This window comes from Colletotrichum gloeosporioides, assembly GCF_011800055.1.
Source record: "Colletotrichum gloeosporioides strain Lc1 chromosome Unknown consensus_48, whole genome shotgun sequence".
In the NCBI taxonomy this organism is placed as follows: domain Eukaryota; kingdom Fungi; phylum Ascomycota; class Sordariomycetes; order Glomerellales; family Glomerellaceae; genus Colletotrichum; species Colletotrichum gloeosporioides.
Genome location: NW_025544693.1, coordinates 536990 through 563304, shown reverse-complemented (window position 1 = coordinate 563304; position 26315 = coordinate 536990). Strand labels below are relative to the sequence as shown.

The 26315-nt window shown below is 57.1% G+C and overlaps 4 protein-coding genes across 4 annotated transcripts; 1 reads left to right on the top strand and 3 right to left on the bottom strand.

The window, feature by feature from the left end:
• Positions 1 to 84: 84 nt before the first annotated feature.
• Positions 85 to 3492, bottom strand: GCG54_00004155 (uncharacterized protein; the record flags this gene model as incomplete). Its single annotated transcript, XM_045404209.1, has 1 exon — positions 85 to 3492. One exon carries the CDS (start codon positions 3490 to 3492, stop codon positions 85 to 87), a length of 3408 nt encoding a protein of 1135 aa, XP_045264044.1.
• Positions 3493 to 7559: 4067 nt separating this feature from the next.
• On the top strand, positions 7560 to 8094 carry GCG54_00004154 (uncharacterized protein; the record flags this gene model as incomplete). The annotated part of the gene is made up of 3 exons (XM_045404208.1): positions 7560 to 7568; positions 7632 to 7699; positions 7749 to 8094. 3 exons carry the CDS (start codon positions 7560 to 7562, stop codon positions 8092 to 8094), a joined length of 423 nt encoding a protein of 140 aa, XP_045264043.1.
• A 1836-nt stretch (positions 8095 to 9930) lies between these two features.
• GCG54_00004153 (uncharacterized protein) lies at positions 9931 to 11236 on the bottom strand (the record flags this gene model as incomplete). The annotated part of the gene is made up of 2 exons (XM_045404207.1): positions 9931 to 10841; positions 10924 to 11236. The coding sequence occupies 2 exons, from the start codon at positions 11234 to 11236 to the stop codon at positions 9931 to 9933; spliced, it is 1224 nt and encodes a 407-aa protein (XP_045264042.1).
• An 11283-nt stretch (positions 11237 to 22519) lies between these two features.
• Positions 22520 to 23377, bottom strand: GCG54_00004152 (Cell surface superoxide dismutase 6; the record flags this gene model as incomplete). The annotated part of the gene is made up of 3 exons (XM_045404206.1): positions 22520 to 23010; positions 23060 to 23255; positions 23306 to 23377. The coding sequence occupies 3 exons, from the start codon at positions 23375 to 23377 to the stop codon at positions 22520 to 22522; spliced, it is 759 nt and encodes a 252-aa protein (XP_045264041.1).
• Positions 23378 to 26315: the final 2938 nt, after the last annotated feature.

Here is a 26315-nt window from a genome sequence, read left to right as displayed (position 1 = left end):
TCGACATAACAATACACTAGGTAAGAGGGGTATCCAAAACACGCGCCAATCTGAAGACGGGATAAACTCTCGACAAATCACACCTCACTGGGGAGGATAGAAACCACCGCCGCCTTGGAGGGGCGAGTGTGAGTACGGTGAAATCGACCCCTGAGAGCCGTACTGGTTCTTGTTGATGCTGTTTTGTCCCATGAGCCCATCATAGGTCATCTGGGAGCCCATCTGCGAGGGCTGCTGTAGTCCCAAGGCGTTCTGATCCAGGGAGGGGAAGGGCTCAGTGTCCGGCGCCATTGACCCAAACTGCTGTGCGCCCATAAAGTTACCAGAGATGCCCATGTTGTTGGCGTTCTGGTATTGCTGGTTGAACCCGCGGTTGACGGGTTGGTTGACCCCCAGCATGTTGTGGCCGCCCATCGACTGGCCATTGTTCGTGTACTGTGTGCCGTACATGTAGTCAAAAGAGTTGCCCGCATTGCCCGTCGCGTAGCCAAACTGGTCCATGGACTGGAATCCATTGTTTGGCATCATGTTTTGCTGGTACGGATTCATGAAGCCCTGCGGCTGAGACGGCTCGGTCTTGACGGCCGAGGTGGCGCTCAGGGGATCTGGGAAGATGGTCCTCGGGGGCGGGTCTTGCACGGGGCTGATGATCGTGTCCGGCTCCAGCTCCTTGGCCGCAACAAGCCGGAGGATGGGCAGGCTGATGTGCTCCATGTGCTTGGCCAGGTGAACCGTGAGCTTCTTCCAAGACGGGAACTGCTTCCCGCAGAACCGGCACGCCTCCTCCTGGGGCTTCTTGGTCGTTTCATGGCGACACTGCTCCACCTTCTGCCACGTCGGGTCCATGCCACCGGCCCGTTTGATGGCCGCCTTCGTCTTGTTCTTGGGCTCGGTGAACTTGTGTTCGCGGACGAGATGCTGCAAAAAGTTGTCGCGGCGGTAGCAGGTATGGCGGCAGTCCTCGACGTCGCAGGTCCACCATTCTAGGTGGCGGTGCCCCTCGTTCTCGTGGCGCACCCAGTCGGCCTTTCGCTTGAAGATCTTGGGGTCTCTGCATCTGTCCCAGGTGCAGGTGAATGGCTGCACGTCTTCGTGGACGTGCTTGGTCCAGTCAGACGGCTTCTTTGGTTTCTTCAGCGCAAAGCACAGTTGACACTCAAACTCGGCCGGCAGAGACTGGGTGGGCGGCATGGGAATGTCTTGAGGGAAGCTGTCTTTTGTAATGGCACCTTCGATGGGCGTTGAATCCCCGTCTCCGGGTTCAAGGCCGGTGGACAACGGGTCGAGCTCGCGGAGGTCACCCCGCTGGTCGAGGAGGACGGGGCGACCGCCACGGGCCTGGCAGAGATTGCCGCTCGTGCAGGCTGCCCCGATGCCGAGGTGCTTCACCTTGGCGTTGAGGAGCGTCTTGTAGCGAACGACCTGCTGGTGGGCGATTCGGTCGACGAGGAAGTTGTGGTTGTCAGCCAGGTCCGGATTCAGGCTCAGAATGTGCTGCTGGAATCCTGCAAAGTTTGGCGTGATGCTGTCAATCAGCTTGCCAGACTCGGAGTTCGCCTCGCCCTCCTCAAACTCGTCGTCGTCGTCATCCTCATCATCCAGGTCGAGGTTGGTGGATGAAGTCTTTGCGAGGTTGGCCACTGGCGGACCGCCCGTCTTCCTCCACATGCCCACGAGGTTGGAGTGTGTCTCGCCACTGCCACTGCTGCCCTTGGGCAGGTCGGACTTGCTTCTCGGTCGTCGCAGAGTATTCCTGACCTGCAATCCGCCAAAGGGGCTCTTGGGCGACGTGATTGGCGTGGCACTGATCGAGCCGGTCCTGGCGTGGGTCGTCCCGATGGAGGCCACAGTGCCGCCCATGGAGATCAGGGCGGTGTTGATGCTTGGTGTCGGCGCCTTCTTGGTGCCCCAGCTGCCGGTGCGGCCTGGCATGAGGCTAGGCAAGCTCTCCCGTTTCTCCGGCGGCGACGCCTCAGCTCTGGCGGGCTCGTCCTCGTGGATGCTCCTAGACCGTTTGAACGTTGCACTCGGCCGGCGAACGATGCCGCGCAGCTCTTTCAGGATGCTCGGTCTCCGGCCGCCCTCGCCCCTGCTGATGGACAACTTCTTCAACAAGCTGCCACTCGTGACATTCTCGGTGTCCACGTCGTGGAGACTGGGCAGGGAGTTTCGGCGGCGGGTGCCCCACGTGGCCGCCTTGGAGACGATGGACTCATTGTCCATGCACATTCTGTTGAAGCGGGCGATAGCAGCCTGCGATGACTCTGGTTGATACCTATCTGTGCTGGGTCCGCTGATCTGCTGGATTGTCGGCGCGTCGCCCCAGACTCTGTTTTGGCGCATGATGTGCAAGTCTGTGGCCGTCATCTCGCCGCCTCCACCGGTAAAGTAGGTCTGTCCCGATTGCTGGCGGTTCTCGGTCTGGTCACCGAGGTTGATAGGCCTGTTCAGTCGTTCATCCTCGGCCACGTCTTGGGGACTGGCCTGCACGGTCTCCTGAGGCGGAGGCGGCGCGACGGACTTGTTAAGCCACTGGTCAACCTCCTGGTTCTTTTCCTCAATCTCGCGGCGGGTCACCATCTCATTGACGCTGGCGACCTCGATTGACGGCCTGTTGTCGGGATCCAGGCCCCGGCGGCTGAAAGATGAGCGCCGCGATGGCGCATGCTCCTGCGAAGAAATCAGATCCCCTGCAGAGCTGAAGCCGCCGCCGCGCGCCGTCGACGAGTTCTCGTCGTCCGGGGTGAAGGTGCGCTCGATCGACTGCACAGGCTCGGCGTCGTCCTTGCCCCACATGGAGACGGTGACTCGCGGGCTCTGGGCGGCGGCCATGGCCGGGGACGGCACGGCCCCGTCCTCGCTGGAACGGCCGCTGCCGCTGGGGTCCGGCGTCGGCTGGAGGGTGGGCACAGGCTGCTGCACCGCGCAGGGGGCGAAAGACTGCGCCTGGAAAGGTCTCTGGAGCTCGTGAGGTGAGATGGAAGTCGGGAGGCGGTCGGGCACGGACTTGGCAATCGTCCTCCGGTCGCTTCCCGGGGACGTGGTGTGGAGCGAAGCAGTCTGTTCGGGGGTGAAGGGATACGAGTTGGCCTCCAGAGTTCCGTTGCGCTTCCGAGCCTCACTGAAGCTCTGGGCGATGGTGTTCTGGCCGAAACTGTCGGTCCTGCTCTCCGGGCCAAGGAATGAGGGCGTGCCGGGCTCTGTTGCGTTAAAGTCGACGCCGAAAAAGGGGTCGAGGGCGTCATCCATGTCACTGGTGTAGTCGCTGTGGTACTGGCTGTAGGAGGTTGAGATGGACTCGGCCGGGGTGTCGTTGTAGTTGGGCGACACGGAGCTGCTCTGGAGTTGCGACGCGGGCGAGAGGTGATTCGGGTCAAACGAGGAGGTGGCAGTCAATCGGCGCTGATTGCCTCCTGTCGGCGGGGAGGGGTTGCGGGGTTCGTTCGCCTGCTCGTCGTGGAACGAGGCTGGGACGGCGTAGGTCGAAGTCATGGTGACTGACGGCTGAGCCGGGCGCGCAAGAGCGGACGGCGGTGGATGGAGAGTATCTAGGTCTTGTTCAAAGCGTTGGCCAGTCTTGGAAATTGATCAAGCGACTGGAGACCAAGGCTGAGGCAGGTTCGCTCCCGATACTTGGGAAATACTATGTCATGTTCTTGCGTAGAGTAGTAGCTGTAGGAGCAACACGACACACGGCAGGCCGAAGCGAGTGTTGGCAAGCACAGTGAGGCAGCGTCGTGCGGGCCTCGTCAAACGGTGAAGCCAACTTTTGAGGCAAATAGATGTACTGTTAATCCGACGAAATCAAGGCTGCGCTGGAGAAAGATGTTGTTTCTGGGAGAGAAACGTCTGGCCCTCGGCAGGCTGGGGGAGAAAGCCACAAGAAATGTGTTCCGTGGTGGAGGGGCGGCGGCAGGGTGGTCCAGAGAGAGGTGGGTTGGCGGCGTCTTTTGACCAGCGCTTATTCTGCTGGCTGATGTCTTTTGCGCGCGCCGCCGCACCAAGAACCGGGGACAAGCAGCAAGGGTCGGAATGGGCCTAACGATCAGCAGTGCCAACAGCGTGTGCTGGTGCAAGCGTAATTGCGGCTTCTGGCGATGCGCTCACGCTCTTTTGATGTTGGTGGTCGCAAAAAGGGAGACGTCCTAAATGGAGACTGGTGGACCGGAGGATGGTGGTTTTGGCGGGGGTTCGAACGTACAGCAGGGAGCGCGGAGCGGGATGACGGGAGTGGGATATGCGACTGATTATCCGCGATCCGTGTGCTTAAAGAGGCTCGAAATCCAGTGTCAGGGGCGCGGTAGAGGCTGGACGAGACTCGATGACTTCATGCAGAGACTGGCAAACGAGGCGAGGCGCGTGGGAGAGAGCCTAAGGTCGTGGCATCGGACTGATTGTGGCAGAGTCGACAAGCCTTGGGGACAGACAGATCTGGAGGAGGGGAGGAGGGTGGTGGGAGAGTGAGAGAGGAAGATGCCCAAGTGATGGACGATGGGACGAAAGAGACGAGTGCTGTTGTGGTTGGAAGGTTGGGGGTGGGACGCGGGACGCGGGACTTGGGAGGTACCTGCCCGAGGTACGGGTGCGCAGGTAGCTGATCCAAGGGAGCGGAAGCCAAGTGTAAAGCATCGTAGTAGGTTGGTAAAGTTAAGGTAGACGGCTTATTTCCTGTACCGCATAGAACAGCACAGCAAGTCAAGCGTACCTCTGCTGCAGGCCAAACCAACGTCACCAGTATGGCAGTAGCAAGTATCTACCTTGGTACCTTGCCGTTGGACAACAGAGACATGGAGATGGACGGGACGGGGCCTGTCTATGTCTAGGGCTGCTGTCCAGTCTGCCTAGTCTAGTGCCATCACCTGCTTGTCTCTGGGTTGTCTTGTCTCTCTGGCCGTGCTGCTGTCTGTGTTCAGGTCCAGCTAGCTACTGCATACCTTGGTGGTGCGTGGTAGAGCTCCCATCCCATCCCATCCCACATCGAGTTGTCTCGGTCGGATTTCGTGTCGTGTGTGGGCGGCAACATCCTGGTCGGGATGCGCAGCCCACCGAGGCGGTAATGCGCCGCCACAACGCCGCCCTCTGCTCGACGAGATGCGGTTACAGTTGAAGAGGGGGCAGCAGGCCGTACGTAGTCAGGTCCAGTCCAGGTCCAGGTCCCATAAGGTTCCTGGCTTGTTCGGGCTGTCTACACCATCTACGGCCATCGTCTTGGACGACCAGTCGAGGGTTCAGACCAGTCGTTCAGCCGAAACCTCAACCGCCGCGAGGAGGCATGTGCTTTCTCACAGGTAGCAAATGCTAAGAGAGCAGAGTTGAGAGACATCTGACGGAAAGCATCTGATAGCCAGTGGCCAGCCGGAGCATCTTACACTAGAAAGGACCATACGTCGATGCTGAGGGGTTCCTCTGGCTGCCTTGCTGCAAGGCATCCGCCCAGTGGAATGCAAGCAAATGCGAACCACCCGGCACAAGACAAGGTACCTTACGAGGGAGCACCACCTGCACACCTACTGCGTGTGGTAACTTAACCCTACCTTACCTACAGTGGCCCCGTACCTTATTTGGCGCTGCTGCGTGTTTCTTCGCTGGACCCCCGAAAAGCTTCCCCCTCTTTCCCGTCTTCTCGCTTTCCCTTACCCTTCGCATTTTAGTCCCAGTCTTGTTCGTTCCGCGGGACCTCTCGCAGCGCGACGCCCCGCACGGTGGGTCCCCTACATCAAGGGACCGCTGTGAGTGGAGGACGCAGCCACTATGTACCCAGCAAGTAGCAGCAGCCACAGGCACACTTGGCCGTAGGGCGGAATGGGGGCCGGGCGGGCTACTAACGCCAGATTGGAAGGGACCTCCGCTGCCCACCGCTCCTTCGCTGTGAACCGAGGTATCCGACTACCTAACCTCCATGCTACCACAGAGTACCTTAGGGTCTAGCTGCACTTCTTCCACTTTTCCTCGACGAGCGAGGCGTTCTCTGATGCACCCGCTGGGCGTTCTCCTCAGCCCCAGGGCAGACAGACACAGACGCGCCCTTGGTCGCCCACGCAGCACGTTACAGAAAGCAGCCACTGCCGCATCCCTCGACCCTCGGGAACTTGATGCTTGATGCTTGATGCTTGGTTTGCTGCTTGCTGCTTGCTGCTCAATCTTCCAGGTCGTGCTCCGGTCAGCCTGTGCTCACCGAGAGGCACACTTCCATATCCGGCTGATTCACATTCGACCCGTCCCTTTCTTCCTTGGACGTCGCAATGTTTGGCCTCGAGAACCTCCTGGCGATCGTCAGTCAGACCTGCAGCCGATTGATGTCATTGTCCGGCCCCTGCTCCGGGATGGCATCCCCGCGGAGCTGTGGCTGACAGGTGCGGCACGTTGACTGTCGCAGCAGCGCTGGAAGAACCGTTACTAGCAAAGCGTTTCTTCGCGTCGCTTTCGTGGTCATGTCATCGCTCTCGCATCCACGAAACATGGCAAACGTTGCGCCGCATCGGACGCCAGGGACGGATATCTATCTGTGGGGTCTGGCACCATTGAGCATAGCCGAAAGCTGCGGTGCGGTGATGGCACTCGGTGTATTTTATCGACGTCGGGAACCCTGGGCGACCACTCCACGCAGTTTGTCAAGGACAAGGAAGACTGGGCGGTGCACCTCGCCGACCACGGCACAGAAGCACCATCGAGGCTGCGCAGCGCCACACCGACCCCGACGTCCCGATTTGCGGTGTGCCGCTGCGGCACAGGCCCGGCCATCGTGGGCATTGCATTCCGGCAGATGTCGTCAAGATGCACCGACACTGGCAAACAGCTACGAGGAGAGGAGAGGAGAGGAAACCACTCGAGATCGCCGATGCAACGAGCCCCGGCGACTGCCAGCTGAACCAAAGGGTCTGTTGGCACCAGTGGACAGAGACATTCACCTACCCTGACTGCGTCACATTGCTCGAGGTTGAAAGCCAAATGGGCTACCTGATTGTCCTCTTGACGAATTACCTCTCGCTGACCGGACCGGTGCACTACCCGCGGATGGATTTAGCAGTCCTCAGCCGGCAGCGCCAATGAAGCGCTGCGGCGTTGGATTGCCAAGATCTTTGCGTCTGTCAGAGTCCACCAGAGACCCCCGAGCTGAGTGAGCTACGCGATGCGGGCCTGGGGCGGGAGCAAGCCAGATAGCACTTGCGACAGCAGACGAATGCACGACGCCATGCCATGCCATGCCATGCACGCAATGGCACAGACTCTGCGATGAATACCTCTAGGTCGGTAACAGGCGTAACTCCCTGCTGTTCCACATGAGCATCGGCCATTGGCTGCTGCACGGCTGTTGCCTTATCTAATCAGCCGCACCTGATGCATCCCCGACACCATCGGCGAGCCAAGCAGCGGCCGAGATCACCTGCCAGGAAACTCTAAACCCGCCGTTGGTGATCGTCGACTCTGGGGATGTTCATACCTGCCTTCCCTCATCGTAGCCTTCACCTTTTTGAAGACGATCTCTGTGCGTCGGATTGATCGGATTGCAAAAGCACTACAGCTTGATTGCTCTCTGAACGTCTCTCGTCCAAATCAACATGTTCCAGGTTCGCATCGTTCGAAATCCACCCAAGTGGTGAGCATTCGTCCTCGTCGCTTACACGCCACAGCCAAACCCTCAAGACCATCTTCATCTGCGCCTTCACAGGGCGCGTTCGGTCATCTTGACCGCCGAAGAGTAAGCCTCCGTCATCACCGTCTCCCAGCAGCTGTCTAACCGCCCCCAGACTCGTCGAGATCCGCGCCGCCCAGCGGACCTTTGAGGGCGCCTACATGCGCACCGCCCTCTCGCAGTTCTCCTTCGCCCTCATCATCCTCAAGATCTTCACGTCCGAGTTCTACGCCATCGGCGCCCTCTTCGCCGTCTACGGCGCCGCCGTCATGCTCGTCGCAATCTACCGCCGCCACGAGGGCAACCGCCAGTTCTTCACCTCGCCCAAGGAGGACGCCGACGGCTCCGTCTCCGTCGTCCGCAAGTTCCGCACCTCGGGCAACAGCGTCGCCCTGCTCACCGTGCTCAGTCTGGCGGCGTACGTGACGCTGTTGGTCCTCACGTGGCAGCTGGTGCAGTGAGTTTGTTTTGGTATGGGATGGGAGAGCATAGGGAATGCAAAGGCAGTGCGGAGGACGTTGGAGGGAGTCGGTGCTCGTCACCATGGAGACTAGGACGGGGCCTCATCGAGTTGAGATGGCGGGACCCGGGGCAACTAAGCACGGCAGCGTCGTCATCGGCAGCGTCGTCATCGGCAGCGTCGTCATCGGCAGCGGTTCGTGCCTCGAAACGCCAGACAGGGCCGGGCCACCATTAACCGAGCCAAGTCTTTCGGGATCCGGGCTAGGTTGAAAGTAGCGTCAGCAGCTGGTTCACCGAGACGGCAATCAAGGAGGCAGCTGGAGAAGGTTACCTGCTACTGAGCCGTCTCAAAGTCAGCGCCACGCAGCATCTTGATGCGTCCCATATGATCATTCCACGGCTGTATTTGAGACAAACGCCGTTCACATACAACCCAAGGCAATGATACTGGGCTTTCCAAGACTCAATGCTGGACGTCGTAGGGTTTGATATAGTACATGACCACTTCAGAGTAGCCAGGGCATTTACTGGCGTCATAGAGGACGCCGAATCACATAGGTTACTTTCAGCGGTACACCAATACAAAGAGCCGTCCATCGCGGAAGACGACAACCTCGAGAAGATGGTCTATTCATGGAGAAACGAGATGAAGTAACTACACATGCCTGGGGGAAGTGATGCGGGGTTGTAAAGGGCTCATCAATCAGAAGCGTCAAATCTACATAATCGTAAAGGGGTGTGACGGAGAATGGGAGGAAAAAGAAAACGAGTGTGGGGGCAAAGTTGTGAAGGAGAGAATACGAATCGAAGAAAACGAAGAAGGCACAAAAAATAAAGAATCGAACATGAAGCCGTCGTCAGAACCGTCCGCAATGCGTGTGCACCCCCTAAATGCTGCTGCCCCCTTTTTCAACTTTTTCCCCGCCAGTCCTTCCATCCATCCAACTACACCTCACCCTAACAACAGCGCTGAGGATGCACTCACCAATGCTTATCGTCGAGGCCAGGAGGATTTTGACCCTGCCACGGGCTATGCGCCGTCGTGGGAACACTGAAGCGGCGCTCCGTCCGTGGACCGGGTTTCCGGCACCATCCTCCCTTGCGGCCCCACCCACTCCGCCTCCGCGCCTTTGCTCACACACCCAAATTTGACGTCCCTTGCTCTTCTGCTCGTGGTTTCTGATGGCAGAAGCGCATCAACCTGTCCAGCGAGACCGCGGAAAGCCATGGGCGGCAACGACAGCAACAGCAACGGCAGGCGGCGCCCCATCCTCTCTGCGTGTAAGCTGTTTGTCATCGAGCCGACCAGAAGCAGACATGACGATTCTCTGGTTCGCGCCGTCGATTGCTCCGAGGATCCATCACTTGGCGTCTCGTGTGACCCCCGTCTTGCAGGCCTCGTCAAGCTTGGGCCTCTGAACCAGACAAAATGCACTTCCTCCTTCAGGGGTTGTGTCGCAAGGCCGCGTCGTTTCTCAAAATCCCCTACCATCCTTTCGTTCAAAAACGTCCTCGCCTTGCTGAATTTGGGTAAAAGCTCCCCAGTCCCTTTTTTGAATCCTTGCTCTCTCTCCTTTTCCTCCCAATGAAAGAATCGAAGTCGCTCAAATGCTGCTTCCGTTACTGCGCCGGGCTGCATGATGCCGCTTTCAAAGCGGTTGCGGGTATCTTTTGAATTTCAAAAATGGTCCGTTAAATGCAAATGCTGTTGAAAGTTCCTGTTTTCCTCCGCTTCTGTTGTTATATAGCTGACTTGTAGAGTCTGGTAATCGTTTGGCAGTCTTCTGAGGCGAGAACTGACTTCATTCGACGAAATACTGTCGTCAAGTCGGAGCTTACTGCTCGCGGCTGTCGTCGTAGCTCCATTCATATCCTCCATCGTTCGACTTGGTGTAGGTATACGGTTGCTCCCAAGATCCATAACCCGCGGGTGGCACTGCGCCGGCGGAGAGAGATGCGCCTTGCGGGTCAAAACCGGCCACCGAGGTGGCAAGCGGGGTTGAGTACATGTCCATCGACATGGTCGATGATTTCCTTCCAAAGGAGCGGCCTTGAGGCATGGCGGCGTACTGGTTCGGCATCTGGGCTTGACCGGGGAACGGCACCGAGCCGGCCGGTACAAAAGAGGCCCAGTTCATCTCTTCGCGAATGTTAGGATCGGTGTTGATGGCTGCCCCCCAACCGGCAGGGCCAGGTCCTTGAGGAGTGTACGGCGAAAAGGACGGCGTGATTGGAGACTCCTGCGGGTACGACGTCCACGTCTCGTTCAGGTTAGAAGGCTTTGCAGCGCCGGAAGCCGCGTCATGCGGCATCCAATTTGCCATTTGCTGACCCTGAAAGTCAAACGACCGAGAGGACGAGGACGCGCCAGAAGGCACTATTGTGCTGTTAGCAACTCCTCGGCTTTCAATCAAGCGCATCAGCTTACCCCCTTCGACGCCCGCCGGTCTCATTGCAGGCGGGGCCATGTTTGCCGGAGGCATCGCCACGTGCTGATACTGCTGGTATTGGGACATGTCCGGCGACTGGCCAGGAGCCATGGCCGGGGACGAAGACGCAGACGTGACCTTGGGCCCTGTCGAAGCTCGGGATGGCGCCTTTGGCCGCGCCTCTGTCGACTGCGGTGCCGGTGGCTGGTCTACGGGATAGAAGCTACACTCCTTTTTCAGTCTGATGCAGTTGATACATCTGCCCAGGGTGTCGGAAGGCGAGGGGATGCAACGGATCTTCCGTCGACGACAGTGTCCTTGCCGAGCAGTGTCAGCGCGTCTCTCTTCGGGTCTGCCACCGTCCGGCGAGGACCGGAACGGCCAGAGGCAAGCACTTACCACAAGCTACCGAGGTTCGATGATAACCTAGCTTGTTTCTCTTCTTGTCGTTCGCCAACGCAGCCTGGCTTGGGTCGGGGATGTTGGCCTGCCGCGGTCTGACATTAGGCTTAGTCCTCGAACGTTTCAACTTCAGACTCGCCTGTGGGAAGGATTCCTCGCGCTCCTTGATTGATTGATCGTGGGATCTCGGGACCATCATCGGAGGACCCGGAGCCGGCGCGCTGTAGCCGGGCGCGTACCCGGGGTGAGACATGTCCACCTCGGGAGTGTTTGGTAGAGGAGGATACTGGTAGGACATGATGGAGACCATCTGCCGCTCACGTCCAAGGATGCCACGAAGCCGATGGTCCTTTAGCAGTCTTGTGTCGAGGTCAGGGTCCGCGGGGTTGCTATGCCATGCGGTGATGATGCAACTTCAGACGACGGTAGAGACAGAAGAGCCAGGACGGAATCCCGAGAAGCAAAGATGCAGTCTCCTCCTTTGACGATGTCGGCAGCGGTTGAGACTTGCAACAGACGATCAAGACGACGTTGTTATGGTAACCCCTGAGAGTACAAAGTGACAGGCGAGATGTCTGTTCCCTCCACAACAGGGTATTGATGGGGAAGCATCAACAAATGGACGTCGGAAAAGGGAAAGCAAGCTTCGCGGCCGGCAAGCGCCTCCTCGTGCAATAACGCGGGCGCAGGGCCAATGCGGACACGGGACGGGGGCAAGAAGCGAAGATGGCAACGGGCCAATCGAGATGGGTGAAAGGGTCGAGCCTGGCTGCGAGTGCGGCACTGGCAGGATGGTGTACCAAAGTTGGAAGTTTTTCTGTGAGGTGACCGGCGTCAAAATTGGGTCGGCTCCCCAACTTATTTCTCTTGCCGTGGGCTGATTGCAACCCAAGCTCAGAAAGCGAAAGAAGGGGCCCCAGAAGGAGGGCGAGGGCTGCCAGGGTATCTCGACGTTTCCTGCAGACAGATGCAGCAGATGCGGCAGTTGTGTGTGTGTGTATTCGAGTCGTTGGGCTCGAAGTCTTATACACGAGGCGGTTGTGTACGTGGTGGGAGTAACGTGAGGTGCGTAGGGCGAGGTGGTCGAGCAAGGGGCCCGGAAGATGCCAGCTGCGAGGTAAAAGGTACAATGAGATTTTTTTGATACAACCCTAAGAGCGTCTTCGGTCCGGTATACGGCGTCGAGAGGTTGACTGACATCAACCCCAAAAAGAGAAAAGAGCGAGAGCACCTGGGCAGAGAGATGCGAGGCGAGCACCAAGCAGGGGAGAAGAAGAATGATGAAAAGGCACGTACCCGTTCTTGCTGCTGATCCTAGCCAACAACTGATTTATTTTTTTGCCTCTCGGAACATGGAACCTGTCTGGACCACAAAGGTACCGACCGACGTTACTTGGGCATCCAAGTTTTTGGGTGCGTAATCGGCGTGGTGACGAGAGAGAGATGTACCTGATCTATCGGCCTGGCCGTCAACGCCAGAGGTGTCAGGGATCTCTTCGCGTGTTCTTGATGTGGTAGTCAACAAATACCTTCCGAGTCCGATGATCATGGGCCCGGCCCTGGACTCTGAAATCACCCCTGCCACCCAGATTTCAACTCTTTCTGGACCTCTGAAGCCTGAGAGGTCTTGGTCAGGATTCTGTTCACCTCAACGCGGCAAGAAGGAAAATGAGAGACTCCGGCCAGCGGAGCCCGGAGGCTAGGATGACGGAGACTAGGATGACGGAAGAGGGTGAAAAGCCCAGGAGCCTCATTGAGACGATAGGCAATAGGGCTACTGCAGAAGGGCTGAGTAGTGACGGCAATTCCCATACCTTGGCTCCCAGCTGCATCCAGGGAGTGCCTAAGTAACAGCACGCAGCTGGAGGAGTTGTGTTCGAAGCCGAATGGACCGCGGCAGACGGCTGTATCCTTCCAGCGCCACCAGATGGCAGTCTCAGCTTATTAGTCGAATGTGTCCGCGCTAAGCAACGGCGTACTGATTGAATGATGGCCTGGCCGCTTGTCGACAACTGGGCGTGGGGGCTGGGCAGCTGTGTCTCAGAAAACAGACAGAGGCCGTTTTATTCGCTCAACCTTTTACCGCTTCTCTTTCGTTGTGTCGGATCGTTGGCGTTGCGAAGTAAGGAGGTAAAGCTCAATTCGACGATATGACGTGTATAAACCCTAGCCGGGCAAGCTGAAGTACACGCACCTGGGTTGCTGCTTTGTGCTGAGCTGGGGTGGCAGTTGTTGGGGAGAGAGTCTCGTTTATAGGAAGAATCGCATAGATTTCAAGAGGTGGCGAGGGGCTCGTAGCAGTCCTTCGGTCATTGGAGGATGCCGAAGTAAGATTTTCAAAGGGGTGGTAAAGGTTGCAAGGCTCGTCGAAGGCGACCGGATATGATTCCTGAGAACCAGTACCAGACTAACCTGCTGCTGCTGCTACAGTCCACGTAGGAATCGAATGTTGCCCGGCTTGGTCTTGCGTCCCGAAATGTGAGAGAGACGAAGAGAGCAGAGAGGTGAGGTCTCAGCCAGAGTAGTCGATCCAAAAGACAGCACGGCAGCGAGTGACAAGGGGAAGAAGAGGAGGGAGGTGGGGGAAGGAGGGGAGAGAGAAGCAATCAGACGAAAGTGAAAGAGACTGCTGCTACTGCAGGTACCAGATCTTGTTGTGGTGATCCTGGAAATGAGGTAAAAGAGGAAAGGCAAAATCCGGATAGACGACCTTCTCGGTCCCCCGCAAAGAGCCTGAAACCGCATGCTGAGAAGCGCTCGCTCGGAACAGCGTGCGGTCTTCTCTCCCAGGCCTTCTCTGGCGACCCCTTCCGCTCCGGATTTTCTGTCTGGGCAATACGTCGACCTGATAAGCGCCAGGTATGACGGAAGCGTTGGGACCAGAACCCATTCTTCGATCGTTCTTGAACCCCTTGCACGATCCGTCGTCTGTGTTGCACATCAGGAAGCACGCACGCCTCTCAAGGCGAGCCAGCCGGTGAACCCAACCCTAGGCAAGGTAGGCATTCGTAGGTAGGCACCGCGAGCGTCGAATAACAGGCGCTGGGTATCCATCGTCTCATCTAAGGCGGCCGGCGTGACGATTGGCTCGTCGTTGTCACATTTCCATCTCACCCCATCTTACACCCCATGCTCATCTTGCGAGCTCTTGGAGTGTGCTAGGAAAGCACGGGGCTACACGCCGTCAACTTGCCTGAGAGCGGCCCTTTCCTCAAACCCCTGTCCCATCACGACGGGGGGCCAGGAAGTGTGGAAGGGTGGGTGTGGTAGGTCTGGGCAGACAGGGTTGGGTGGAGGGGTGGCCAACTCCAGACAACAGAGCGGAGGGCGAAATGACACTGCACACTGCGCTGCAGATAATCCAGGCTCAGAGAGCACCCGCTCATTCACCTCAGCAAGGTCGATATTGGTGGATACCCATTTTGAATGAGACGTATGCAACCACCAGGTGACAGGGCGGGGACGTGGCCGTCTCTCTTCATCTCACTGGCGCTGCAGCCGTTGGCATCTTTTCTGCTGGGCGGCTCTCGCAGTCTCAACTCGTGATGTCTTCTCTCGACTCCCGAGTCGGGTCAATGATGGGCGGCCGTTGAGGGTCGCGCCGCACCACCTTTGCATTCATCCCTGCTGTAACCTGTCAGTCTTGCGGATCCTGGCTTGCATGTCCAAGCACTGACATGGGACGAAAAGCAACGGCCCTGAGACTGTCGTTGCGCATAGCAGACGTTAATCATTGCCACAGTGTCTATTTTCTGCAGAGATATTGTGGCGTAAAGAAGAAGCTGTCTTGACCGTCGGCTTGCTTCCGAGGTGTACTTTGGTGAGGTGGGCCTGATAGGAGATGTTGGTTTCGAAAAGAAGTCTCTTCTGACTGCTGTGGATCTGTTGAATGAGAAGCCTGCAAAATAAACTTCGACCACGGACTCTACGCCAGTGCCAGCGCCAGTTTTGCCAGATGCGTATGATTCTTTCTGGAAAGTCTGATGGCATACTCGCCTTGCCTTGGGCCTATATGTGCCCTCAGTATCGTCTCTAATTCCTAGGAATCCGTCTAGCCCATGCCCAGTCCAGCAAAGATGGGCTACCGACGGCGGGTTGCAACCTCACCACGTTCGTGGCCCCAAGAAGTCGAAGGCATGGAAGTCCGTGGACCCCCGCCCTCTGAACCGCCCGGGAAAAAAAAAAAGTGTCTGGACGCTGGTTCAGGGGTAAGAGCACCAAGAGCGTTGGCAGATTTGAAGGCCTGGACTTTGGGGTCGACGGCCGCCTGTCGGATGCCCTTTTGCTTTGGCCTCGTGACTGGTGCTTTGAGTGACCCTTTCATCTCGCTTTCTGTCATGCATGCATCAACTTCGTCTTCCTCGTTGCAGTCAACGGTTGCAGGCCTAGCGGGCCGCGACACGGATGCCGAGCAGTTTCCAGCTACATGGTAACTGCTTGAAGTGCCTGGTCCTTGCTTCGACTCGAAGCGTTGGCAAGATCATCCGATCATGCAACGCTGCAAAAAGTGCCGCACCTTGCGGGATGGGATGCGCAGATGCGCAGATGCGCAGATGGTAGGATGGAGCCAACGTTGCCGGCGTCTGCCAACACAACTCTATCTTTATTGTTAGAGCATCCCGATTAAGAGTATGTGCACTTTTCGTAAGAGCCCTTTGGAAGAGCGCTTCTGCAGAGGCGCAACAACGTGTTGATTGCACCATCGGCTCGCACCTTCACCCAGCCCCGCGATACCGCTTGGGCCTTTTTGATACAGAGTTGATGCTTGCTCTATCCACATCCACAGCGGTGAGATACAGCCTGGTCCGGGCTGCTCGTCTAAAGGAACAGGGCCAAGTCATGCGACCCCAGCAGCGACCTGAAAGTCATCCAAAGAACGCAGCGCTCTGGACGCCGTGGCATCATCTGAGAGTTGGGACGAACTGGATCTGACGACGAGAGAATTATCGACCATGGTGCGCCACCACGTACCTGCCTGCGCCGCGTCGTGTCGTGTCCTCCTCGGCTTGCAGGAGTCGATCTGGCATGATGTGCAACGGGGATGCCCTCTGTAGCCGATGATAGCGCTAAGATACGACCGTCCAAAGCCGCCGGACAGTTCCACAAACCCCGCATTTTTAGTTGTTGTCCTGGTCGATGTTGCTGGCAGAGCCGCCGCGAGTCTGCGTGGTGTTGTCGTCCCATGAAGTCGTTGTCGATCAAACAAGATCTGAATCATCCCATCGTCTTCGGAACTCAGACACATCAGACAACCGAGGTTCCCGAGGTCTGACAAGAAGCAACATGGACTTGGCATGATGCTATATTTCTTATCCCCATGATTGAATCCACTCCCGATACACAAAGGAACACCCGTCGCTCATGCGTGCAAGCTTCGACCTGAGCCATCTGGTTGCTTTTCGCCGTGCAGCACCTGGACTCGACGTTGGCGTGACTTACAGGAAAGGACCTGTCAGAAACCAGCCGGACAGATAACCGACGGATGGGTGTTGGCGAGAACGCTGAGCCCCAACTTCCAGAACCAGACAGCCCAGACGTGTTCGAGCATTGCCGAACAAGGATATCCTGCCTGTGGGCGCGAGTTTTGTCTCTCATCCTGGCTGAATTTGACCGAACTGGTCCGGGCCGTTCGTTGGTCGTGATCCTGGAGCATGAATGACAGCAGCTGCCCTCGTCTGCGCCGCTGCGCACTGCACACTCACTTGCCGATGAACGATCAGTTACACGGTCGTACGGGAATGACTGCGCACAGAGAAGATCGTCGTGATGCGGCATCCCAATCAAATTCAGACGATGGATGCCGCTGTCGATCTGGCTGCACGGATCAGGACAGTCGACGGTATCCATCCACGGGCCAGACGCCACCAAACCCCTCCATGGAAACCCAGCCCTTGCGCTTTAAGGCAGTTGCCTCCTTGCGGTCTCAGGCCCTCGAGCTCCGAACTTCCTGTTGCAGGTCGGGACCGCCCTGGGAGATTCGGCAGTGGACCCGCGGGCTTTTGTCTTCCAATCCCCAGGCCGTCGGATATCCTTTTTCCTTCATGCAAGGAACCCGTCCGCAGAAGAGGCGCCTTCAAAGGCCCCCGGTCCGGCACGAAAGCTGGCGTCGTTCCGGATGACCTGCTACACAACCTGGGGGTGTGCGGTCACTGGATCTGACCGACGTCGACGTCAGTCAAGGGCTTCACCCCACCGCTCATTGGCCTTCCTATCCCCTTAGCGGACACTGCTGTGTCTGTGGACTACTTATTGGGGATGCGTTGGTCAATATCTGGCAAATTCGGGCTGCGGCCCGGTTCAGATGAAGACCGGAGGTGTGTAGGTGGGCCGGATCCTCCGTGTTGATTAAGCAATCCTTGGCAGCGGTCGGAAGTCTGCAGTCGCTGTCAGTCTGACAGACGAGGGCATCCACCCCTTGAGTCTAGACGACAAAGTTAGAATGAGGTCAGAGACGAGTCAACTGCGGCAGGGCTCCACCGTTGACGGGGTTGTCGACGTCCAAGGCCATACTGGGCAGTTCGAACCAGGCCAGTCAATGCCGCATTGCAGGAAGCCTTGCAATGTGATGGTTATGCGGTGAGTTCCTCGGTGTATTGGGACTTTGAAGGGCGGGGTTGGACTGGGTCTTTGATGCAGTCGTGATGCAGTCGACGTTGAGACGACTAGCAGTTCGTTGGCGCTGCGACCTTTAGCGGCGATTGCATACCCAATGTCTTGGATTTTTGGAACGTACTGCACGTTTTGAGGGAGTTGAGTCAAGTGCGTGCCTCAGGGTCTTGGAGTGGCTAGTAGTCTTTGCTCAGTATTCTTCGGGACGGCTTGCTCTGCTGTCATTCACCTCGTGGCCGTCCCCATCACAGGCTCGCTATGCCAGTCGTTCTCCCTAAGCACCCGTATCGTATTTGCCTTGCTCAGATATCGAATGCGCTTGACTGCAGTTCATCGTGCAGCAGGCAAGGAGGAAGACATCGGCTCGCACTTCCCTTTACCACTCGTGACAGGGTTCAGACGGCACGGCAGGCGCGGGAAGAGCAGGCATGAACAGACACTACGGCAAGGTGCTGCGATCTCCACGAGGCAAAGAGGGCGCATAATGACAGGCAGGATCCAAGTAAACACCTGCCTTGGGTTCGCAATCCTCGGGTGGCTCTCGGAAGCGCCCGAGAGTGAACGCCGTCCCTCGTTCGCTGTGTCAGATACAGTGAATGTCAGATGCCACCCACGGTTCTGCCAGCAGGACCATCGCAACTTAGGATCACGAATGAGATTTGGCACCAAGAGCAAGAATGGACTCTTCGACTTTGTGTTTGCAGTCAGGCAACACACGAGAGGGCGTCTTTGAACGTCTCCCGTGCCTCAGTGGGTTCAAGCTACATAGCATCGGAAGCAGCAGTCTTCGCCGTTGCTCTAGAACCATGGTAGCATCGTCTTCTATGTTTCTCCGCCAATAGTTGCAAGCATAGCGGCACTCACACGGCAATAGACGCTTCAGGGCCAGTGAAGGCCTTCCTTTCTGGTATAATGGCTCAACTACCCGGTATCAATTTCCCCTGAACCCGAGATGTACTGTTGCGTGATACCAACACGCATTGGCACTGCATGAAGAAGACAGGAAAGATGGGAACAGGAGGACCTAAGGGTCAGTGGCAGGAGATTCATGCCGCTTGACACGACTTTTGTCACCCTGAACAGTCATGGAGAAGATGCATGATGCCCAAGTCCTGCGATGTGTTAGATCAAGACACAAGCACGAATTCTAGCACTCAGATGTACAGAACCCGATGAATGTAGCAATGGAGACAAGCGCGCCATGTTCTTCTCAAAGACTCTGAGATGTCTTTCTTGAGCTTCTGCTGAAGAGGCAGTATAGGGTCTTCCGCCAACTGAAGAACCAACGACAGCTAACAAGACGAGCAAACTGCGATTATCATATCTGATCGTCATACGACTCGCCGAGATCTAGATCAGGAAAGACACGTCTGGATGAGAACGCGGCATGAGCGATGTGGGGTTTCCTGTGAACCGCAGAGTCAGAACCATGGTTCAGTGAGAACATCACATTCATCTTCGGCGTAGCATTACAGCGAGTGCTGATGTCAATCTTGAGAGGGACGGGAAGCATTTTCCGTGATGTTAGGAGCACAAAGATTGTTCTCCCCTCTACATTCCGAATTCCGTTGGCACTAGACGAGTATGATGGAAACAATGCAGCGGAGGGAGTGCACGAAGCCATACTATAGCTCATCGTCAACTCCGCCCTGACCACACTTAGCCACACTGGGAATACGGACCGTGATGATACCGTGAACAGAACCAGAATACGAAACGGAAACGCTTCACCTGCCATGGTACGTCAGGAAAGACGCCACGGCCGTTGCTTCGCTCAGGAAACTCCCATCCAAGAAGAGCCTGTGGGCGCTTAAGAACGATCCCTCACACTCCGTTGAGGGTACATACGTCGCTGGCACCGCATGAAAAAACACGCGTGCCGCCCTTGGCATTGAGAATGAGGCCGAGCGCCATCAAAGTACATAGAGAAACGACAGTTACAGATGGGCGGCTGGCTGGCGTGCAACGGCCCGTTTCTACCCGTACGGTGTGCGTGACTTATAGGCATCCGAGTCCGGAGGCCTCCTTGTCCAAAAGCCGCGCTTCGAGCGTTCGCCTTGCTATGACGAAGGGTTTGCTCATCTGGGGCACGTTTGTCCCACAGCGTATGTAAAGATCTCAAGTGATATCCGAAGCTGAGGAACCGCCATCCCATGAACCTTGATGAAGGTCACCCTTGAGGCTGGATTAGCATACCGAAGATCTTGGTTGTTAGAAAAGAAATTTGATGTGGATGTGCACAGAATGGTCGTCTACAGACCGCCCTCTCCATCTAGTCACTACACCTACGAACACCCGACATAGCATTGAATATGTGCTCTTAGCAAAACGTCTTGTGCGCCCACTGCAAGTCAGTAGCGCCAATAAAATGTGACGGGGCGTGACTCCTTTGGCATCAACTCAGGTCCAGAGAAGCCTTCTTCCATGTGAAGTCAAGGCATTCTGCTAAATGACCGGCCGAGTGGTTGTCTCTGCACAGAGTAAGCATCGCCCCCCATCATATCTCGGCCGCATTGTCGGAAAGCCCCGAGGGTGATGCTAAATTCCAGTCTGAAAGACCTGTCAAACCGATCCAGGTGACTGCAATAATTGATGTTAGTCCCACTCTGCATCGGCGTCGACTTTGTTAGATCGTCACTGTGATTTGGCGCACTTACCTTATAGACTTCCGTTCAGGGGCTTCGAGACGTTGGAGCTGCCCACGGAGACGCAACAGTCTAGAACGTCTGGTAGGCGGCGAACACTCATGGGGCGACTGCTGCAAGTTAAACGATAGAATTTCGATGGTCAAACGTCCTGAAAGCCAAGACATGAGTTCGTGACGGCTTGGTTGACAGAAGTGGAGAGAGTCCCGGCGAAGGTCAGCCTCGCCGGCTAGACGATCTACAGTCTCAGACTGCAGACTTAATCATAATGCCAGTGATGAGATGAACCGTGAGAAGGGAAAGGAGTTGTGCTGGGTCAGTATACATCGATGCTTGAGTTGTGTGCGAGACGGGTAACCAAAAACTCATGACTCTGGAAACTCAACAGTCAGGAATACAGCGATTCAAAAAGCAGGGAGCTGGCCCTTCAAGTAAGTAGCGCTTCGGTGCCTGACCAGCCGGAGGTCAAAAACCAGCGCATGCGGTGAAGATCAACCAAAACTCTCCTGTCCGCCCTGCCCTGACCCCAGGCCGGAAACCTACTGGGAAGACGACCTCAGTCTCCCAGGAGTAATCAAAATACACACGAAGGCGCGGCTCACACAGTTCGGCCCAAGATTGCCGGGCTGGCAAGGAAGGGGTCGGGTGTGTATTCGTCGCCGGGAACCCAAACTGCTGGATGCGGCGAATAACCGTCGAGACCAGGGCGGGCGCGACCTGACCCAAGCAATCGGCGCCCAGCGTAGAAGTTCTCCTCGTGCGTGTCAGTTCGCCGGCATTTGGACTCTGAAAGGCTAATCTGGGCTGGTGGGCAGAGCGTCCGAACGGTGATTTTTGGATTTTCCGTCGGAGGGGGTGGGGCACACGGAGCGAGCGGTGGTCTCTGCCCGGTGTGAGTACAAGTCAGAGGGAGACGGTGTGTGGGCGGAAATTACAGGAAATTCGCTTCTGCCAGTGGAATCCATAATCCGAGGGTTCGGTGACCGTTCCAATCGCATTCGTTACATTCAACTGCGCGTATCCAACATGCGGATGATGATCACGCTGACCCGCACCACCGGCAACCGTTGCGCCGCACACGGCCCCACATCTCCGGCGATTATCCCGCAATACAACCGGAAATATCATCCAATATCGGCATTCACATGAAACCAACTCAGCGGTCAAAGCATCGAACGGAAACATTTGACACAAGACACACAACCCGCGAGTAAGCATACAGACGACCCGTCTCCCCTTCCCCAGTGAACTGCTGGCCCCCCGGCCTAGGCTGATTCCAGCGCAGCGGCGCTGGCATCTGTCGATGGAAATGTCGTCCCACACTTGCTTCCTCCTGCATAGGGGACGCAGAGGGCAGACAAGACTGCATATCCAACAGAGAAACCATCCCCCCACATTCCTCGCGCGACCCTATGCCAAAAGCTCGCAACCGTAAGAAAATCACTTTCATAACCACGCCTGTGCAGCCCAAAGCAGACGTCTTACCTCGGGGCCCCTCCCCGCCCGACGACGTCACCACCAGAGAGAAGGCAAGCAAGATTCCTCCGAACGCCCTAATCGTCCCCTCTCTCGTTTCATCAACCACTTGTCATCTCTGCCCCCCAAGACGAGAAAAAGCGCGCACAAACCAGGCACTGTCCCTGTTGACGTGGTGCATCCCGTCCAGTCGGCCAACCGGGGCCTTCAGTAATCGAGCGGATGATGTGCCCAGATGGCTGGGATAGCAGCCGCATCTTACTTTGACCTGTCCGAGTCGTCCTTCATGCTCACCAGCGCGCCCTATGCGTGAGTCGCCGCCCGCACGTGTGCGCGCAATCGACGACGAGGGCAGCACACCATCATAGAGTGGGAGATACCGACGCCTTGGCTTGACACATTGCGATCGAACGGCAGCCACTGACAAGAGATCCATGTCTGTGCTGCGCCGTGCTTATCGCGGGGACCTTATCCGAGCGACGTGCACGCATACATACCGCATACGCAGTACGTAACTCGCTTTCGCGAGTAAGCGTGTTGAGACGGTAGAGTTCACACTAGTCGCTGTGGTTGGACACTCAAAACTGTGTTAATGACTGGAAAATCGGCTTTTCAATGGACTACCTATCTAGTCCTGGTATCATCTAAACTCCGACCAAAGGGATGTATGTACAGAAGTGTGAAAGTGCTGTGCCATACTCCGCGCTGGATCAGGCCTTGCTCATTAATGGTGAAGAAGAAAAGTGTAGAACCGAAAGACATCCGCTCTGGTGTCTGTGATACCCGAAAAGCATGTACGCCGTCTAGCCGTGAACAACGATGAATTTCAAAGCCGGCGGGAATTCAAACGCTCATCCACCTCTTTAAAGCGCGAACATGACGGCAGCGAAGGCCGCGGCGATCAGCGAGACAGAAACTCCGCTGGCCGAGGCAGCGCCGGGGAATGGGACCGTGGTGGCCGTGTTGCTGGGCTGCGCGGTGGGAGTCGGCATCACACCGGTTCCGGCGGCGGAGGAGGTGCAGTTGCTGGGGGTGCTGCCGCTGTCCGGCTTGGAGATGAGCTTGAAGTTGGCACAGCTGATGCGGGTCTTGTTGGCGAAGTGGAAGACGAAGCTGCGGTTGCCGAAGAAGGAGCCGGGACCCTCAACGATGGAGAGGTACGGGTCGACGTAGGTCTTTTCGTAGCCGTCAACGCCAACGGCGCCGTGCTTGCCGCTCAAGTCTCCCGTCTGGCACGTCTCGGGCTTGCTGGTGTCGCAGGGCGTGGCCTCGCCGCGGATGAAGGGATCCTGGTGAGCCAGGGTCTTGGTGCAGTTGCCGTCCGCGGGGACGGGATCGACGTGGATGTGGTAGGCTGGACATGTTAGTGACTTGACGTGACGAGATGGAGAACAAGCACTCACGGAAGGGACCGCCCTCCTTGGGAAGGTTGGAGAAGTTGACCTTGAACTGGACGCCCTTTCCATCGGGGGCCGACATGGCGACGATCGAGCCCTTCACGTTGCCCTCCAACGAGCCCTTGAAAAACGGCTGCTCAGGGAGCACAGCCTCGTAAACATAACCAGCGGGGTTGCTGACGACAGTGGCATCACCAAGTTCCTGTGGGCAAAGTCAGTATCGGTGCGTCATAAGGGGAACGCAGAGCATACGCCTGTGGTTTGAGCGGCAACGTGGCCAACAGCCGCGGCTGCAATGACGGAGACGATAGACTGAGCGCGCATTTTGACCTCGTGATGTCTTTGAGTGGTGATAAACAGACTGATGCGGTTGGAATGCAAAATGGGTGTTGATCAAGGGCGGGCTTGTGAGGTGAGCACCGAGAGCAAAGAGCAGAACAGGAGGGGCTGAGTGGTTCTTAAGAAGCAGGGACCGCTGGCACGTCTTGACGAAAACGGAAGTGAGTAGTCGAAAGTGTGGAAAGAGCGGAGGTTGAAGACAGAACTCTAATAGAGGGATCTGCACGAGATGTTGAGCGGCGACTCTTATATGGCCCACACGGCGAGATGTGATGAGGATGGGATTGGCAAAAGGTGTAATATCCCCAGGCTCCCTTGGCACATATGTATGTCAAAGGCAGGGTCGAGAGACACCCTAGCCTGTCCTGCACCACCTCAGGTCTAATCAAAGAAGGGAACGGGAGCCAGAGAAGCAGCCAGAACAACATCGGATGCCATGATCCATCGTGTGTACGACTGGGGCCTAGGGCGAAGTGGACGGCACCTAGCCGTCGGCGCATCCAGGCGAGGAAGCACTGTCTCTCGCGATGGTACGTATCTTGGCTGGCCTCCAGGGGTTGCCCTTGTGTGCATCCTGTGCGACGGGAGAAGAGATGATGGAGGGGAGGGAAGGCAGAAAGGGTCGGCAGGGGAGGGGACGCAAAGGAAAGGTTCGAAGGGGGGCGGGGAGTCTGCCGTTGGCGTTGGCGCAGGTGTAAGTGCAAGGTTACTGCGGCACGGCGCACTCACGGCCTCGACGCCCAATGAAGGGAACGGATAAATCGGTTCTGTGTCGACCTGCATGCTGCTGCTGCGGTAAGGCCAAGAGACCAACCTCGGGGGCCATGGGCTGTCCAGATGCAACGGCCAGGGGAAGAAACGCACAGAAGACGCCGAAATCTGCCAGACACGCAACTAAATCTGGCAGACGCAGCGGAAGCACACACACACACACACACTTGTGTTGGAGATCTTTTACCAAAGGGAACGGGCCAAGTAACCGGGACAGGGTTATTCGTTGGTCCTCAGTCACTAGACCAGACCCCAGTATCCGTAGAATGTCGGTTGGTGCCTTTGACAAAAACAAATAGACGGCTGGTAGTGTCTGACTCTGTTTCTCGTACCTGGCTTAGCACCGCGCTACGCAGAAACCTGTCCCTGTCCCTGCCAATCGAAATAAGCTAGTGGGCATCATAGAAACATGCCAACATCCATGGGGGAGGTCTCGGAGGGTTTAGAGTCAGCACGCAGCAGCAGGCACTGCAGACGAGATGCGATGCGCGCCCCCAGAGCCACAGAGCCCCAGAGCATGCAGATAGCCGCCAAAGAGAACAAGGCTGGCGAGTCAATCGCCCAAGAGGGGACACAGGACAGACGCCAGGATGCCGCGGCATGCAGCAGTGCTGGGTGTCAAAAAAGAAGGTAGACCAAACAAACAGCCCAGACCGGCTGCAGTGGTGACTGACTGCCAACCTCTCCAGATGATGACCGCATGCGGAGTGAGTGGTCCTCCAGCCTCTCCTCTTCTTTGCCAGAGGTTTCCTCGATTCGCAGGTCCCGTTCGTCGACGTCAGCTTCGGAAGAAAAGGCAACGGCAGGAACGTCGGCTTGGTCGCTTAGGCGCCGTGACCGCATTGGCGTGTGATGGATAGAGGGCGCTGGTTGGTTGGTGGTGATTGTGAGTTGGACGCCCAACGAGGAACCCGTGGAATGGGAGTCGAGATTAGAGTACGAGTGGAGCCGCCGTGGGATCCCGGGGCCTCGCTACCTTACCTTAGTTACCCTAGGGGCCGCCGTCCGCTTGCGCCCTGAGGTGACCCCCCCTGACTTACTTTACTTTGGGCAGAGTTGACAGCGCCCCTCTGCGTGCACCTGGCCTGCCGGGTTACCCTAGTGCCCAGCTGGTTCACGGCCGGGCCAACCGCCCCCAGACCCTAGGGCCACGAGCAAAAGGGCCCCCAAGAACACCCACGAGTGTCCTGACGAAAACATGGTGAACAAACTGTTGGAAGAGGACCAACGGCCCAACGCATCCGAGCACATCGCCTCGCTCGCTCGCTCGGGTCCGTCTTGTCATCTTCTCAGCACACCAATCCCCCCTATGGCGCGTTTTGAATGACAACGTCTTTCTGCAAGGTCCCGTATTCATCTGGCTCCTTGCAGCTTACAGGGGCACTCGGGACCCATGAACCCGGCCACTCACGGCAGCAGCGAAGAAGCGGTGGTACGGACGATGGGTTGCGGTAAATCTGGTCCATGGTTGACGCTGGGACACAGACGTTCGCCGCTTTTCCGATCCCCTCACCAAAGAAAGCCTTCTTTTCTTTTAGCACTTCCCTTTTCTGTTTCAGGGCGTTCCCTTGTAGTCGGCGTCTGCGCTTGAGTCGTTCAACGGAACTCTCGCCGGTGATATCCGGACTGTCGTCGGCTCTACTCTTCATGCTGGGTGCTGTTGTTCCCAAGTTTGCTGACATCTCATCTAAGACGGCAAGGAGGACCAGGACACACACGAGATTGAGGTTCGTCGGTAGACGGCGTGGAACTGCTGTCATCTCCCGCCCCGTCCTTGTCGTCATGGACTCTCATGACCTGCTCGTCAGTCCGCCTACAGCAAACCCAAAACAGCCGTTATGGCTGAACCCCGACAACAAACACGCCTTTAATATCCAGCCATTTTTAGCTGACGTTGTGCCAGTGTCACCCACAAAGACGGCACTGCCCTCGTTTTGTTTCTCCGGATTCGCAGGCACGTGTGGCACCTTGCCAATGTTTCCCAATATCGCATGTCGCATCCTAATTGTCGATGGCTCACCCAACCTGTGGCCCCCTGCCGCGCGCCGTTGGCTGGTTGGTTGGCAACCAGAGACTGTCATTCCGAACCGATTGGCAGCGTTGCTAGCGCTGACCAGCTGGGCACCTTTTCCAGATCACCTCCAACTGTTCT